The 17,691-nt window shown below is 38.8% G+C and overlaps 1 protein-coding gene across 1 annotated transcript; it reads left to right on the top strand.

Moving 5' to 3' along the window:
- Window positions 1-981: 981 nt before the first annotated feature.
- sort1b (sortilin 1b) lies at window positions 982-17,573 on the top strand. Its single transcript, XM_003444924.5, has 20 exons — window positions 982-1,673; window positions 3,147-3,206; window positions 3,380-3,453; window positions 3,542-3,644; window positions 3,762-3,923; window positions 4,198-4,271; window positions 5,330-5,379; window positions 5,736-5,863; window positions 6,308-6,452; window positions 7,084-7,239; window positions 7,635-7,741; window positions 9,339-9,441; window positions 9,580-9,751; window positions 10,504-10,694; window positions 10,802-10,991; window positions 11,379-11,495; window positions 14,154-14,262; window positions 14,728-14,840; window positions 15,021-15,150; window positions 15,494-17,573. Exons 1-20 carry the CDS (start codon window positions 1,401-1,403, stop codon window positions 15,506-15,508), a joined length of 2,472 nt encoding a protein of 823 aa, XP_003444972.1. The 5' UTR covers window positions 982-1,400; the 3' UTR covers window positions 15,509-17,573.
- The last annotated feature ends 118 nt before the right edge of the window (window positions 17,574-17,691 follow it).

Genomic DNA, 17,691 nt, shown 5'->3' with positions numbered 1-17,691 from the left:
TCCTCAGCACACTGTACAGCAGGACTGGAAGATTCTGGTTCTTTTAGAAAAGCTCTGGTCTTGTTTTTGGAAGTCACATCTCGAATGAATAAAACTGGCTTTGTTCCCTACCTTTTATTAGCTGACTATGCAGTGGGAGGGAGTTCAGGTCCATTGTAAGGCCCCTTTGTGAAGGAATCCTGCTTCACAGTTGTGATTGTCTGGTTTCCTGAATGTATCTGAATAAAGAAACATACTTTCAATAAACAAAACTAATAGGATATCCTTGATGACCCAAGAAACATTTGGGAATAGCTAAATTCTAGATTCAAACTCAAGTTTTCAGGGAGTTTTATGCCACTGAAACTTGTTCAACAGGTTTTTTATTTTTGGCTGCCATGCTATGTCAATGTTTTTGCTGCTGGCAGAGTTGCTGGACTGGCTTGAGCCACAACACTCAAGTAGCATGACTTCTGATCTAGTCTACCCAGCTTCATTTATATGACAAGACATTATTTTACTCCTTCACAACAGATTTGCTGAAAAAACTAAAACCCAGAGTTGAAATGGGATCACAGGTATTGGGTTGGGGTTTTGCATATCCAGACAGCTGAGGATTGTTTTGAATTTGGGTTAAGGGTTGTTTTAAGTTATTTTGAACACATGACCAGTAGTCATGGGATTATTATGCATCACATGCACAATTCTAAATTAGTCAGATTTGAAACAGAATTGCTAAATGTACTTTGAGAGGGTGCCAGGCCATACAAAAAATCTACTTTGATTCATTTAAAGAAAACTGTATCATACTGTATGATTGTATGTGAAGATAACTGAGGAAATGGTTAAACGTCTTTACACTGAAAGAAAGAGCAATTTCACTGGCCCACTTGAAAATGAGTTTGACATCCCTGATGTAGAGTAAATAAATGTATGGTTAATCGTGGCTCGTATATAAATGCCAGATAATTCCTCCACTCCATTCCATCCCTTTGGCACTGCCTTTTCACAATTGAACCAATTGGAAGGCCCGATAGGTGGGCCACAGTTGAAGACCAGCCAATCGCAGCGCCACTCTGCATAGAGCATTACGACCTGCAGACACAATTCGTATTTTTGTTAGGAGTTACTCTGTGGATAATTGGCGGTAGCACGCCGGCTGATTTGCAAGATTACGATTTTTAAAAATTTATTTAATTTGCGCTACCGCGGAGTGAGACAGTGGGAGCTTTGAGGGCGCTCCGTGTTTCCAAAGCCCAAAATAGTCGCTGTCAGGAGGACTACTGTTTTGTTGATGTCATCCGCGGCAGAGCTGTAGCGACCTTCAGTGTTTCTAGACAAGAAAACAAAGACGTGTTTTTGTTTTGTTTTTTTTAAACCCCTCTTCTTTTTTTGTTTTGTCAGTGGCAAAAGGAACGAAGATGGGACTATTGCTCCGCGGCATCCTGCTGTTATCGGCTTGCACTTTGACAGCAGGTGTAGATTTTCAGCTGGGCTCCAAGCCCTTCGGGCAGTCGGGTTTTGTGAGGCGTTCAAACACTGAAGGGAAAGCTGCGAAAATCGTAAAGAGGTCTCTGCCCGCATGGCTGGCTCCATCACCAAACCACAAGATAAAAAGAAGGAGCACCGAAGAGGACGACTCGTGTAAAGCTCTTCAAGGATATGCCACCAAGTTGGACGCCAACACCCACGATGTAAGTTACCAGCTGAGGTCCTGTTACACTTAACACGTCTGACGACGAGAAGATGATACGCAGGTGCTAAGCAGGTGCAGGGACTAGGCCTAATAAGCTATTCATTGCGCTCATACTCATCAGTGAACTCCGATGTCTTCTTATTACCTGCATGTCCGGTAGCCTAGAATACATAAACCAGTATTTTTGTATCAATAAACATAGGTTCAAAACAAAACACCTTACGTGTTACCATAAGGGATTTTGCAATATACCCAGTACTTTCCCCAGGCTCAGGCAGTCTTGCAAGGTATCACATTGCCTTGTTGCTTAACACCCCTAGGCTGCAATGATTTCTTTTCTTTAATATTCGGAGCAGTGCGGTGTACTGTATTGAGTCTTCCTCATGCTTTAGACTTGCGTTGGTTGTACAGAATGACAACAATGCCTCTATAAGGTTGCACTGAAGTCATTTTAAGCATGGAGCTGTATTCTGGTATTAAACTATCCAATCTTTCCTCTGCCTTCACTCAGTGAATATGCCTGAATGTTTCCAGGAAAATTGGCCCAGGGGAAATCCATGTGACTTGCTGTGCAGCAGTTATTTTGTAATTAAAGCTGTTTTTGTGTGGTATCTAAAGCAGAGAGTTTAAGGTTCAGAGATGGTCTTTCCCCCCCCCCTTCTTCATCTTTGTTTATAGCATGTAATCTATCCAGGAAGAGAAAACATCTGATCTACTCAACTATGCAATTCTTTCCACAAAGCAAACGAGAGTCCTGTGCTGCTTATTTTCCTAGCTCCTCACTGCCATGTGATCAACTTTGCATTGCAGTCTTTGTATACTTGTCCCCAGTAATCTGGAGTTGATAGAATTCCCAGCGGCTCAGCCACCTCCTTGCCTTGAGGATAGTGCTGCAGGTTCAACCGGTACTGAAGCTACTTATGGTGAAAAAGACCCATTGTGACCATCCATACAGTTGATGAATAATTGGACACTTGATAGAACTTAAGATTGAAAGCTTTCATAACTGACTCTGACAATTAAAGCAAGTTTTCTTTGTTTCATCATCAGGTAAATACAGCTAAGGTTTAATTTCCCCCAAAATTATATTCTGAAAATTAAATTACTTGTCTTGTGGTATTTTGTAGCTGCGTTCGGAAGTCTTTCAAGTAACTGCTCGAAGCTTTAGGTCTGCTCGTCTGTTCTGATAACAGAATAGACACTTTGTACACTAAACTGTCTATGCCAGAACACATGGTGAGGCGAAACATGCTGCCAGTCAAAGCAAAAATACATTGGAAGCAAAAACTCAAACAGGCTGTGGCTGCAGTTTATAATTGCAATGTCAGTTTGTCCCTTTTTGTGAGCTCAGCTGAATAGTTGTTCTGTTTCACACAGTTCACACTGCTGTTAAGACATGCTGATCAACCCTCGCTGTTTGCCTTTTCTATATTTTACATATTTATGAACATGTTTTGGCTGTTTTTCTCAGTTTGAATTCCATGACCTGAGTGGCTCGGTGTCGCTGGCTTGGGTTGGAGATGGCACAGGGGTGAGTGTACTTATCACCATTTGCACCTAACATGTTTTACATTAGATTTGCGGTGTGGTTTTTGCAAACTTGGCTTTGTAGACTTAATGCAGATGACACACTTAAGGGTCTTATGCACTTACATAAATGGTGCATGCTCCACTTTCCTCAAGCTAAACCTTCTTTCTTGGCAGGTTATTCTGGCCTTGACAACGTTTCAGGTCCCTTTCTTCATGGTAAAACTTGGACAGTCGAAACTCTATCGAAGGTAATGGAATTTACCTTTTAGTCTGGAAAAATGCACATTGCTTATATTTTATTTGTATTTAATTTGACTGAAACAATTTTTCTGCCAGCGAGGACTACGGCAAGTCATTTCAGGATGTAACCGTCCTCATCAACAACACCTTCATCAGATCAGAGTTCGGCATTGCAATCAGCCCCAGTAACTCAGGCAAAGTAAGCCTTACCTTGATCAAGTCCTCACCACATGTACTTCATGTACTTCATGTACTCATCAAGAATATTTTTAGACGTGAACTAACCACTAAGAACCTGTTGAACTCTGGCTTTTAGGTGATTCTGACAGCTGAAGTGTCTGGAGACCTCAAGACCCGCATTTTTGTCTCTGAGGACTTTGGAAAGACCTTCACCGACCGGAACTTGCCTTTTAACCCCTTGACGCAGATCACGTACAACCCTGAGAATTCCAGTGTGCTGGTTGTCCTCAGCAACGACGTAAGTAGTGAATACTAAAGACCTGTATTTTGTGTGAAAAGGAACCAGTTAGGATTCAAAGTGGATTGTTTCGTTCAAGTTGAAAGCTCAAGTAGTGCCTCTGCATGCATGTATTACATCACATAATTCAATGAAGTTCAAGTGTTTCGTACGTTTGCACAGAGTGCATTTATAAGCATGGCTTTTGAGTCAGTGAACTGGCTGTTCTGCCCCATGTTTATGTGGGGCTGTTGCGGATACGTACTGACTTATTCTTTGTTGTTTCCTTTCTCAGTATGAGCTGTGGCTGTCTGAAGACTTTGGCGTGAATTGGAAAAACATTCACAGAATGGTGTGTCTGGTAAAATGGTAAGAAAAGACAAACTGATAGCTCCAGAATCTTCTTCAGGTGCTCAGTGAACAAGTACAAACTTTATAACCACAATAGCAAAAAGTTTCATGGAATTGTTTTTAGTCACTTTAAGGGGGAAGTAGAGCAAAAAGCTTTCTTACTGGTATGGCATGCAGCGATATTTCAAGAAGTGATTGTACAACCTGCAAGGCAGCATGACTTTTAGTTTTTTCAACAGCCTCATTGTTACAGGCAGAGGAAGACGGTGAAGTTCCACCTGTCTCTAATATAGTGCTTCATTGTTTATCAAAATAAAATATGCTTAAACCTACTCTCTTCTTAATGTGTTTAAAGTTATGCAAACGTGCCCCTTTGATGATTTAAGATAAGCAAAGGGAGAAATACGATTTTTGTCATTATGGGACATACATGTTCAGTGGTTTTCTATCATTTCTATCAGGATTTATTGTTGCTGCACCTTTTTTCTTCCCCCCCCAAATGGGCACTAAAACTACATTGCAGTCATCGGCTGTTTAATTACCCATGTTGTGGCCAAGCCCTTGCAGCACAAATGCTGTTTTTCATGGCTCTTCCTGGTATTTGTCACAGTCTTATCTAGTCTTTTTAGTTTCAGCTTTAAGGCTGTGTTGTCTAGGTGTCCAGAGGAACTGCGCGTTTAAAAAAGTCTTCCTGAAACATAACCTTTGATTACTGTCCCTATAGAAGTTAGGCTTAAAAGGCTACAGGAAAATGGGTCACTTTCATCTGGGTCAGGAGTTTTCTGAACACAACACTCAACAGAAACAGAAAGTACATATTTATAAAGGCCTGATTGTATTTGATAAGCAGCATCATGTGACTTGCACTGTGAAGCAAGACTTCAAGCAGTCTTACAGCAGCAGAGTCCTGTATTAGACCCGATTTCTTCTTTGTTGCAAGAATGCTTCTGCGTGCACTGTTGTTTATTAAGATGCAAGCATACCATTGCATACTCATTAATAAAGCAGTGTATATTTGTTTTACTAAATATGTCACTGACTGTGTAATCACTCTATGATCTCCATTCTCCTTCTAGGGGAAGAAAAAATACAATCTACTTTACAGCCAGCCTCAACGGCTCCTGTAGTAAGTAATTCCCCCATCTAACCAAAGCTGGAGTAAATCAACATGTACTTTAATCTCATTTATTTTTGTGTTGTAGATGACTGGGGAGCAGTGCATGAAATATGTCTCTTGAATTTATTTAGGGCAGTGTAGAATTTTTCACAAGAAACATAAAAAATTTAAGTGGAAACATGCATCACACTGATGTTTACTCCCAGCCAGCTGTAACTTCCTCCATATTTTCATGATTTAGGCTGTCATTATTAGCTGCACTTATATTTTTGCATGCATTTGTTGCTCTTGCATGTCTAAGTTGTGATTTTTTTTTTTTTTTTTTTTTTTTTTTTTTTTTTTTTCCCCTTCAATTTATTTTTCAGTTGATCGAGGAATGCTGGAACTGAGGAGGACGACCAACTACGGCAAAACCATCAAGACTGTTGCCAGTAAGATCTACTCTTTTGGCCTCGGCGGACGCTTCCTCTTTGCATCTGTAATGACGGGAAAGGTCAGTGTACAGCGGGTTGTAGTCTAGATAATATACAAACTAGATCAGGTGAAATATTGTTTGTTTGCCCTTCTCTGTTTATGACTTTATTATTATGTTGTAGTACAGGCATATTCAAAATAGCTGTTCTTTCTATTGGTTTGTTTTTTAAAGAGATATCACTTGGTTCATGTAACTACACACTTATGAGGAAGTTTGAAAGTGACATCGCGACTGATGGAGAAATTAGCAGAGAGCAATACAATCATAAGCATATTCATGTTCCTCCCTCAGGAGAAGTCATTTTTACTCAATTTATCAGAGCCTACATATGAGAATAGTTTGCTAAATGTTCTTCTAATTTGCCCCAGTACAGGTAAACAGTATTAGTAATAAAAATATGTGAGCTGTTCCTGTCCTCACCTCCCTTCATCTGTTTTCTTTCCTTCCCCACCTTTTCCACAGGGCACCCTGCGGACAATCCACGTATCAGTGGATCAGGGTGATAGTTGGAACATTGCCCAGCTGCCTCCTGTTGGTCATGAGCAGTTCTACTCTATCCTGGCAGCGAACGATGAAATGGTCTTCATGCATGTTGACGAGCCAGGAGGTCAGCAGATACAGAAACTCTGTCCTTTTGCTTTTAGTGAATGTAGAGAACTGAATGAACTGAAAGCATGGTAATTATTACTATGTTGCGCGTTTGTGAATTACATTATAGTTCTTAAACATGTAAAACTGGTTGTGTAATTTCACTAATATTGTTAATTTTTCTTTTAGTTTATTGTTGGGTTGACCTAAATCAGACATCGAAAAACTAAGCAGATTTACTTCTTCTTTAATCAGTGTGAAGGTTTTTACTCGTCCCCACATGAGCAACTAGACCTTCAACATATTAACCTTGTACTGAGTAACAAGTTACATTCAAAAGTCATACATTAATCATTAATTGTCATTCACAGCACTTCTGATGACTTTCATGTTTAGCACACAAAGCCAAATGTGATTTTTCTTTTAGATGCAGGGACTTTTCTGAGTGAGCCAAAGTCTTACGTGGTAGTTTGAACAGTGCCTGCAAATGGCTTTTGTTAAAAAGGCCCTAGAGCTTGTTACACCCCATCTATGCGTCAGAGAGTGTGTCTTAGCATATCTTATTACAGAACCGGCCCTGAAACAGTATCTTGAAACGGGTATTATTACCTCACATTACATTTTAATACTTTTTTTTTTTTTTTCTACAGATACTGGATTTGGTACAATCTATGTGTCAGACGACCGAGGTACTGTGTATTCCAAGTCACTGGAGCGCCACCTTTACACCACTACGGGGGGAGATACGGACTTCACTAATGTTACTTCTCTACGAGGGGTTTTCATCACCAGTGTCCTGGCTGAAGGTAGATCTGTTCTAACTCTATTCTATTTGAATTTTCTTAGATAAAGAAGTAACAACATATACATGTAATCAGATTCCCCCTGAAACACACACATACATGGACGCAATACATAGACATGCACGCACAAAGACACACATACACACACCTGTGACTGCTCTATTTTACACCAGAGAGATGGTGTTGTATAAATATTTAAAGAGCTGCTCAGTGTTAGATGTGTTACCTCTCTGAAGTAACTGAGCACCACCTAAACCTTGCATACAGTATAAATCTGACCATTATTACATATTGCTGGGGAAAAAACATATTGAAGTTTTTTTCCCCAGCATGCCATTTCCAGACAGGAGTTCCCACAAAGTTTCTGCAACTGTAAAAGTTTTGTCTTGTCGTTCCAGATAACTCTGTGCAGTCTGTGGTGTCCTTTGACCAGGGAGGGGAGTGGGTACCCCTCCAGAAACCTGCCAACAGCAAGTGTGATGCTACAGCCAAGGACCCAGACAAGGTAAATAAAATATTAGAAAAATAAAAAGGGAAAATGGAAGAAGTTGCTGTGTTTAGAGAAAAAACAAAATTGATCTGGCCTGGTGAAAACTGTTGTACATGTCTATAAAGTACAGGGTCAAACTGTGCTCTGAGAAATCAGTTTTGAAGTACAGATCAGAGCTTATGTTGTTGAGACTAGGGCTGGGTTCTTCTTCTTCTACTTCTTTTTTTCAGTTGAGCCTTGATATATGTTTACGATGACTTATTGTTATGTCACGAGTATAAAATAATGACATTAAAGCATAAATAAAATAAAACCACACTAATCAATAAATAATCTATTTTAAAGCTTTATTAGCAAACATTAAATATTTAGCCCAGGACTGTGTTGTCAGGCCTTAAAAGGCTGCCTGTTGTAATGTCTTTTTATTGCTGTTGTTTTTAAATACTGTTTCTGCAGCAGCCCTGGGAAGTGTGGCTTTAAAAACAAGCTATTTTTCCTGGAGTTATTCCTTTAGTCTTCGTGGAACAGATTATTCTGTCATCTGGAAAAACACTTGTTAGCCTTGAGTAATGTGTTACCTTTGCCTTACCTGGTTCTCTGTCACTCTGGCATGTGTTAACTGTCGAAGCCCTGCCCGTAGTAAAAGTTCAGCCCAGAAGCAGTGTAATGAGAAATAAAGTAAAACGAGTGCTGTTTTTAAACCTAAAAAAATTCTAAAAAGCAGATGCAGCTCTTCCTTTAGTCCCGATTTATGTTGATGAGAAAAAGATGAGGAATACTTTATGTAGCCTGTATTTGGTATGTGTTTTAACTCCAACCCAGACCTTCCTCTCTTCATATGAAGAGGAAAGGAAACAAAGGATTCAGATTGTTGTTTATAAACTCTACAGACTTGAAACTGTAGGTCATGTTGGGCGGTGAACACTTGATGTAGTTTTAATTGTTAAGGAAGCATTGACAGTGTTTTGGTATATCAAGCAAATAAAACTTGTGTAACTTGTGTTTAGTTCATGTAACTTACAGGAGCTCAATCGTGGATATGAAACTGATTGCCCTGATTGTGTTAGTAAGGAATGCTTCTTTTTTTATTGCGTACAGAGGGAGTGTACACTCTGTCAGTAAATATGAGCGTTGCTTGGATAACAAGGCCGTGTGCCTGTATGATAGAGGATTTGTGTTAAATATAACCCAGTGGTTTAAGGTTATTGATTCACCAGGCTTCCTCAAAAATTTACCCCAAACGTGCCGCCGTTCTTTACTAGTGTAGCAACAGAGCTCCTGCCATCTGTGAACACTGTTATGCTACCTACTCAGCTAGCATTACTCAGCATTCACTTCAGTCTTTTATAATATATTAAAGGAGTTATTTGTATATTATTAGTTGCTGTCTTTATATTATTATTATTGTGTATGTGTCGATCAATGTGATTTAAAGGTTCCTTCATATATATTCTTATTAGTAGCTAATAATATAAATCATTAAAGACACTTGAAAAACCTCAGTGTTTGTGTTCACAGGTACTGTGTAGTGCTATTTGAAAACTAGGAAACGAGGACCAGCACATCTACTACTTAATACTATAAATAGCTGTGTTTGGTTTATTATCTGCAGTGCAGTCTTCACATCCATGCTGCCTACAGTACTTCTCAGAAGCTCAGCATCCCCATGCTCCCTCTGACTGAACCAAATGCTGTGGGTCTCATCATAGCTCACGGTAAACCTCAGAGCTTTCATAATAATATTTTTTAAACTTTTTTTTTTTTTTTTAAATAAACATGAGCATAATTTATCTTTTAATAAATATGGCTTTTTTGCCCTTCTAAGATTTCTTTATCTGTATTTGCTTTATCAGGAAGTGTTGGTGATGCCATCTCAGTGATGAGACCAGATGTGTATGTGTCTGATGATGGTGGCTATACCTGGATAAAGGCTCTTGATGGACCCCATCACTATGCTATTCTGGACTCAGGAGGTCTGCTGGTGGCCGTGGAGCAGAGCATGACAAACCCTGTCAACAAGATTAAGTGAGTTGCACTTAAAGGGAACGCCAGACTTGTTTAACTGGTATTTACTGATTTAGCTGACTGTGTCCAGCTAGAAATTCAGATCTTTCCATTAATTTGATGAAATACGAACATGTTTTCTTTCATGCCATAATCATAACTCTGGGCACTTTTCCATAAATGTTACAATGGTATTCTTACTAAGTTTGATCTTTATGTATTACTTTCACTTAGCACAGGTCTCAACTGCCACAAATAATCAATATGCATGCACAAAACTACGGTGTACTGACATGCAGTCTTTTGCCTGTAGTAAATATCTGTGCAAACTCTCGCAATGTATGGAGACTAGAAAATATTAAATTCAATTCAGTTTTATTTATATGGCATCAAATTACAACAATAGCTGCCACAAGGTGTTTGATATTGTAAGGTAATGACACTACAATACGTAAGAAAACAGAGAAAACCCCAACATGTAACTCCCTGTGAGCAAGCGCTTAGGTGACAGTGGGAAGGAAAAACTCCCTTTTAACAGGAAGAAACCTTCAACAAATCCAGGCTCAGGTAGGGGTGGTCATCTGCCGCGACTGGTTGGGGGTGAGGAATTTGTATGCAAACTCTTGGTCTTTGCCATCACTGTCATGGACATTGTTTGAACCAAGCCTTGAGGAACATGAATGTAAAAGTTTATGTGTAATCCATAACATGCTGTTGCTTTTAGCCTTTTTGCCAACGCTGATTATGCTGATGTTAGAATATTTTTCTGCCAGATTTTCTACTGATGAAGGACAGTGCTGGAATGAGTACAACTTCACCAAAGATCCCATCTTCTTTACTGGACTTGCATCAGAGCCAGGAGCACGTTCTATGAATGTTAGTATCTGGGGCTACAGAGACTCTTACCTCAGCCAGTATTGGACCTCGTTTACCATTGACTTCAAAGAACTAATTACTAGAACATGTGAGTGATGCGATTTAAACATATTGTTTGTCAGTAGGTTTTTATTTTAAATTAAACATGGTGTAATACTAAGAAATTATTATTATTATTTTTTTTTTTTTTTAAAGGTGAAGACAGTGACTATGTGCAGTGGTTGGCCCACTCTGATGATATCAGTGATCCCGATGATGGTTGCTTGCTGGGCTACAAAGAGAAGTTCTTACGTCTAAGGAAAGACTCGGTTTGCTGGAACGGGCGCGATTACGAAGTCAGCACCGAGCCAACCCCGTGTTCATGCACCCTGGATGACTTCATGTGGTAAGACTTGAAATCACCTGCTCAAATTGTCAGAATCCTCAACTTGGTGTCATTATGTCAGGTTTCAGCGGATAATGTTGCAGTTATTTTTGGCTACTGAGAATAAGTTTTGGGTGGAGACTGTAATATGCTGAAGTATAAGCACCACTAGCTAACTGTAACTGAGTGTTGTTATTGATGATCAGACTGTTGTAGATATTTTGCTGGAGCTCATTCAAGATGTTGTCTTTGTAATGAATGGACTTTAAAAACATAAATGATTTTAATTTTAGCATGAGGAAATGAGATCAAACTGCAGTGTAAAAGCAAACTGGAGCGGCTATTTCCCCATTAACGAATTGGGGCTTCAAGGACTTATCAAATTTGGCTTTGTGTGACTGTTTGCAGTGACTTTGGGTACTACCGTAAAGAGAACAGCTCGGAGTGTGTGGAGCAGCCGGACCTGACAGACAAAGTGTTGGAGTTCTGTCTGCAGGGCAAAGAGGAACAATTGCAGACTAGTGGGTAAGGCTCCAGCTTCAACCTTCGTATCCAAGAGATCTCTGCTCCCCACTATTGTTAGTTTAATGTTAAACAGCAGTACTGACAGCAATATTATCCTATAAACAGGGTCTTGCACCATCACTTTATTCAAAGCAGCATGCTGGCACTGAGCTTTGATCAGAAATAGTCTACTTGTTTTACAATATTTAAACAGATATGATTACACAAGTGTGAAACGTGTTTTTTCTTTTCTAAAAGAGAAAAAAGTGTTTAGAATGAGGAAGTAATTATCACACAGAGTAGTTAGTCTAAACTGTCACCCTTATCTGCTTCCTCTAACGCCATAAAGTAAGAGTGCATGTAAAAAGGACATTTTTATTTAGGCTTGGTTGTCTCACTGCATACCTACCAATCTATAAATGTGAATAATTGTTGAATTCAACCCTTATGGACTGGGAGTGAGGCAATATATCATATCTCGTCTTATTTTAAAACTTTATCAAAAAATTAATGTGAAATATTAATAGATGTATTAAAATATATAGATGCTTTTAAAAGGATACCTTTTTAATGCATCCTCCCGGTGGTACTTATTGAATAATAGAGTATAAAAAAATCAAAGTGAACCAAATTAGAAAACAGATATAACACTTTAAAATTGAATACTAATAATAATTTACAAGCACACTCCACAATGTAGTGAATAAAAACATTATTTTTTTGCTTTTGGGGTTTTTATTTCTCTTCCTCAGCAACATGGATATTCTAATATGGATGTAGATGATAGTCTTGTAAGGTCTTGAGTATTGCTGTGTCATAATACAGCAGTTCTGTATTACAATATAGAATTTGTATGTGGTTAACATGCTGTATCACAGTGGTTCCCAAACTTTTTTTGCCAGGCCCCCCTTTTTTTACAAGAAAAATGTTCGCGCCCCACCACCACCTAACCCCCCCCCCCCCCCCCCCCCCGCACAAACACATCCTCCAAACACACACACCCATATTTTGTTTACAAACTCCATTGCGGTTTATTTCACACTCCAAACATTTAGTAAACAATTAAGCAAATACAAGTAAACGGCAATAAATTACAGGTAGTAATAAAATAAACTACTAACTCTTTTACGCTACGTCCACACCTACACCGGTATTTTTGAAAACTCAGCTGTTTCTATTCGTTTGGGCTTTTCGTCAACACGTAAACGGCGTTGCGATTCACCGAAAACGGAGATTATTTAAAACTCCTTTTTTGTGTTTACGTGTGGACGAGGATTACAGAGTTCGTCACGCAACGTCAAAGGTATGTGCCTCTTGTCACGTCACGCTGTGCGCCATTGTTTACATGAGATGAATTGCAGAATGGCAGATGGAGACAAAATACTGTTACTGTTAATCTGACTATCTTCAGGTTTTACACGCTGACATACACACACGCAGTTACTGTCCCTCGATTTAGAAAGGCCGAGGCGTCACAGTGTAATTATTTTACGTGTAGTTGTTTTTTTTCCTGTGTAATGATATTCAACATTGCTGTCAATACATTTTTCAAAAAATGCCTCTCTGTGCAAAATGGGTTTAAACAGATAAACAGCTGTGGGATACTGTTTGTCCGTGATTTGAACCGGGGGAACAAATTACGGCAGGATCAGCCTGTTATTATTTGTATCCCACTGTAACTTTACTAAAGAGCTAACATGTCCAAAATGTCAGGAGTAGTTAGTTATTACAAGAAGTGTTTGTGAACTAAAAATCAAGAATGTGGGATCCTGTTTGTCCGTGATTTGGAGAGCCTAGCGCTGCTCCCGACGCAGGGAAACTAATTTTGCAGGGGAGAGCTACCTTGGCACTTGTGCAGGTGAAGCCAAAGGGAAGATATGCGTCACCATATTTTCCTGTCTTTGGCTTGGAAGGAAGTTGGTTTGGAAACATATTTGGCGATGCTTCATCTCCTGCTTTGCGTTTATGTGGGAGCCCCGTCAAAAACCTGTCCACAGTGTCCAAGCGCTCTTCTTTTTTTTCTTTTTTTTCCTTTTCATACTGCGCCCCCCCTGCAATGGCTCTGCGCCCCCCCTAGGGGGCAGGCCCCACACTTTGGGAACCTCTGCTGTATCACATGTTTATATGTACAGAAAAGTGCAGAATGTAAGGTAGACTGTTTTATTGATGCACGTGAATTTTCAATGTAGTTACCTTGTAATTTATTACTTATCACAAGTACTTGGTTCACAAGTACTAATCAGAGCCAAATAAAGCACAAAATTCATTTAAAATTTAAAAGCCTAAATTTGTTTGTGATATTTTCTGTGAAAAGTTAAATGGGCCAAAGAAGAATTTATTTTACTATTATTCATTTGTTATTTTTAATCTGAATCTGCTTTTTGTTTTTAAAGATTTTTCTGTGTAGAGCAGTTTTCTTTTTATTTGGTAAGATCTCAGTGAGCCAGCATCCCAGTGTCTCTAAGAACCCCTGAATGTCAATTGTTTAGTTTCAGGATTCTGCTTATGTAACATAACTTCTTATCATGTAGAATGAGTGTAAATACAGCCTGCTAGGAATAGCTTTTAAAACTGGGTTATTATACAGTCTCTGTCAGTCAAAACCACAGCCAAATCCCCAGCAATCATGCACTTTTGATAGGCGGATCATGCAGTCATCACTGTGCTCTTGGTCCACAGCTACAGGAAAATCCCTGGGGATAAATGTGAAGGAGGAGAGGTGCGTTTCCGTCAAGAGATCGACCTCAGCAAGAGGTGTGTGAGTGACCTAGTCGGCCCGGAACTTCTGGTCAGTATCTCTGCATACTAAGACTTATTGTTCATATTTATCCATGTAAGCATACTAGTTGTTTCAAATGACTGTTTAGGTTCTCAGAACTCCAATTGCCATCTTTTTTTCAAGCTCTCAAGACTAGTGGTTCCATAGTGTAGTGGTTTACACAAATTTCCTCGATTCGAGACTGGGAGGAGACACAAATCCCTCTTTGGGGTTTCACCAGGAAAAGAATCTGGGGTAAAAATGCCGCATCAAATATAGATAGAACTTTATTAATCACCTGGGTAGGTTCCTCCAGGAAATTCAGTTTTTTTTGTTTGTTTGTTTTGTTTTTTTCTTAGATAGATATGCAGACCAGTCTGTTGTAGTGACTCTTTATGAACGAGGGAGCAGCTGAAAGAGCCCCCCCCCCCCCATATTCAAGTATATCTCTTCCTATACTGCCATTTTCTTTTTTGTTTGCTCTTACATTCACAGGTGGACAATAAGGCCTCCAAGTCTGTGCCTGTTGTGATAACAGTCGTCATAGTCCTGATTCTGAGTATTGCAGCAGGAGTAGTCTTTGTCAAGAAATATGTCTGCGGTGGCAGGTTAGTATACCTTGGCACACAGGATTTTACTCCAGCGGATAACCTTAGCCTGTCTACAGGAAAATATGTGGAGCATAACAAACTTTGTAATCTAGTTGTTAAAAATGCTCTTCATGTTTGCTTTGCATAGTTTTCAAATGGTTGTGATTAACCTGAGCAATGTGTGAATGTGCCCTGCAGGTTCTTGGTTCACAGGTACTCTGTGCTACAGCAGCATGTTGAGGCCAATGCTGCTGATGGGATAGACGAACCGCTGGAGACCAACCACACTCAAAATGGCAAAATAGAGTTTCATGATGACTCAGATGAGGTACAGTGGCTAACTTTTCTTCCCTTTTTGAAACATGGGCAATAAGAACGATTAGTGGCTATTAAGAATATTAGCTACTGTTAATGGTGCTTTTGGGCAGCTTCATGGTCGTAGAAACGAGTTGTTCATTACCCTTTTTTCAGCGTCAACAACTTAATAGAAAAATAATAATTTAAATGTTTCAGCTTTTCAGAAAATTTTCAAATAGTACGCAAGTTTTTTAGGGGAGTATAGATAACTGGTTGGTGTTTAAAGGGAAAGGGAAATCTTTGCATATGTGCCTTTGTTTGCTTACGTGTTGTCTCTGACTTCCCTGTTATGCTCTTGTCTTCTCTTTGCACAGGATCTGCTTGAATAGCAGGCACAACCTGTCAAGCAACTGAGCAACAGGTTTCTTACAGGGCCCCATGGCCTGCCGCTGTTCCTGACGCTCTTTTTGTCTCCAGATACTTTTCTTTTCACCTTTTAGTATAAATTTTGGCCTTAGCTACAGATGAAGAATCTGTCCTTCTGCTGTCATTGGTTCAGTCTAATGAATGTACAGAGGCTCTCTGAGACTAATGCCACAGTTGAGGAGCATTACAACGAAGGTCTCATTGTGTTTTGCTTCAGTTTTTGATTCTGTTGAGTGAGTTTGAATCCCAAAGTTATTTATTTTTTAGGAGATAAAGAAATTATACCATAATCTAAAGCTGGTTGTATAAATCCATTGCCACCGCGTTACGGGTTCTGCCTCTTCCATCACCTTGGAGTGCACCTGGAAATATTTCACACTTCTTTTCTCATGCACTTGTACATAAACCTGTTTTTCTTTGCCATTTTTTGATGTGGTATCAGTTTGGTAAGTGTTTAAAAAAGCAAAACAAAAAAAGGGTTGTTGAATGGTTGGTAATTCTTTTGGAACACTTGACTCTTAACCTACTTTTAAAAAACTATTTGTTTGTCAAAAACTGTCCTTCAATATTGAGGGCCCTATAAATTTGGGATCTTAAGCCTGACCAAAATGTGAAATCTTGTATTTGGAATACCAGCGTCCAAATGTTTGGCACACTTCTTCTTTAAAGTAATAAGGCATGTGGAAATTTCCATTTCCATAGCATTTTATAGCAATAAAATTCTCCGTGCACATCAAAAAAAACCTGTAGTAACATGATATTTTTAGGTTTGTTGGATGAATCGATGTCGTTGTGCATAACACATTGTGCATTAACTGCAAGGGTAGTAAAGTATGTCTGTTTCAGGACAGAAATTGTTTAAAATGTTGTCTGCAGTTCTAATTGCCTAAAGCACAAGGCCTCCTGTAATGCTAAGAGTTTGTAGTATAACATTTTTCTTAAACCTGATCTATTGTGATGAGACAAATGATCACTGTAGTCGTATAATTGTCATGTTTGTAACAATTTCAGCAGTTTTGGTACTAATCAATTTTTGCAAATTATATAACAATTGACAGATTGCAGTTCAAAAATATAGTTTTAGAGTAAAAATTACAGAATTACATAATTTTTTAAACCACACAAACATATAACCAAGTTAATCAATATCTGGAAATATAGCAATATGAAAATAGCATAACTCCTGCTGTAACCATGGCTGGATAAGAGCCAAAGCCATGCCAAGACTGTTTTGTTTGGTGGGTGGATCTCTGAATTTGAAGCTGTAGTGAACTACTGTTTTGTTTTTAATCAGTCTTAACGACTCCGTCTCATGTTGTTGTTTTGTTAAACATTTGTTGCACAATTATTTGTCTGTCTTGTTTTAAAGTTTAATTTATTGGTGAAAAGCTGGTTCAGAGTGCAGTAAATTGGATGTGGTTATACAAGTGCCTGGTGTGAGGACCTAATGTGTGGCCAGCATCTATTTACTGATTTTTTTTATTTTTTATTTTTTTAATTTATATCATCTGATATGTAATCAGTTTCATCCTGTATGTCAGTGACATCTCTAAGTTGCACTTGTTGCCTAAGAATAATTTTTGAGCAGTAAATGTCTGTTTTATATGAGCTCCCACCGAACTGCATGTTAACTCTCAATAATACTTATATCTACAGCTGTGAAAAGAAAATGACCTGTAATAACTTGGTTATTCTTTTTTTTTCTTTTTTTTCTATGTTGGTATGAGATTTAATACTGGCTACTTTGACAAGAGAGTGATCTTGAATAAAAGCAGAGTGGACACAGGGTTATCATGTAGCTGCTTTACACTGGAAGAGACCTGGCGAGTTCTTATTACGACCATTTATTGCTATAGGTGAAGGTAACACACTTTTTCTTAAAATTTAAAACTGCTGTATAAATGAAGAAGTCATTGTGATGGTTCTGTACATATACAAGGTTACACCTTTTTATCTGATATGTTTCTCTTTTCTGTATATTTGAGACAATTTTCTTTGGGTTTGCCAATAAATTCATATGTTCCTCTATTTTTGCTACGTGGTGGTTTGTCACAAACGGCAGTAATGCAGAAATGTGAGACTAACAATAATAATGGGTAACTGTCAACTGGGGATATTTTCACATGATTTATAAAAACCTAGTTCC

Source organism: Oreochromis niloticus, linkage group LG20 (assembly GCF_001858045.2).
Source record: "Oreochromis niloticus isolate F11D_XX linkage group LG20, O_niloticus_UMD_NMBU, whole genome shotgun sequence".
Lineage (NCBI taxonomy): Eukaryota > Metazoa > Chordata > Actinopteri > Cichliformes > Cichlidae > Oreochromis > Oreochromis niloticus.
This window is presented reverse-complemented; position numbering and strand designations above follow the sequence as displayed.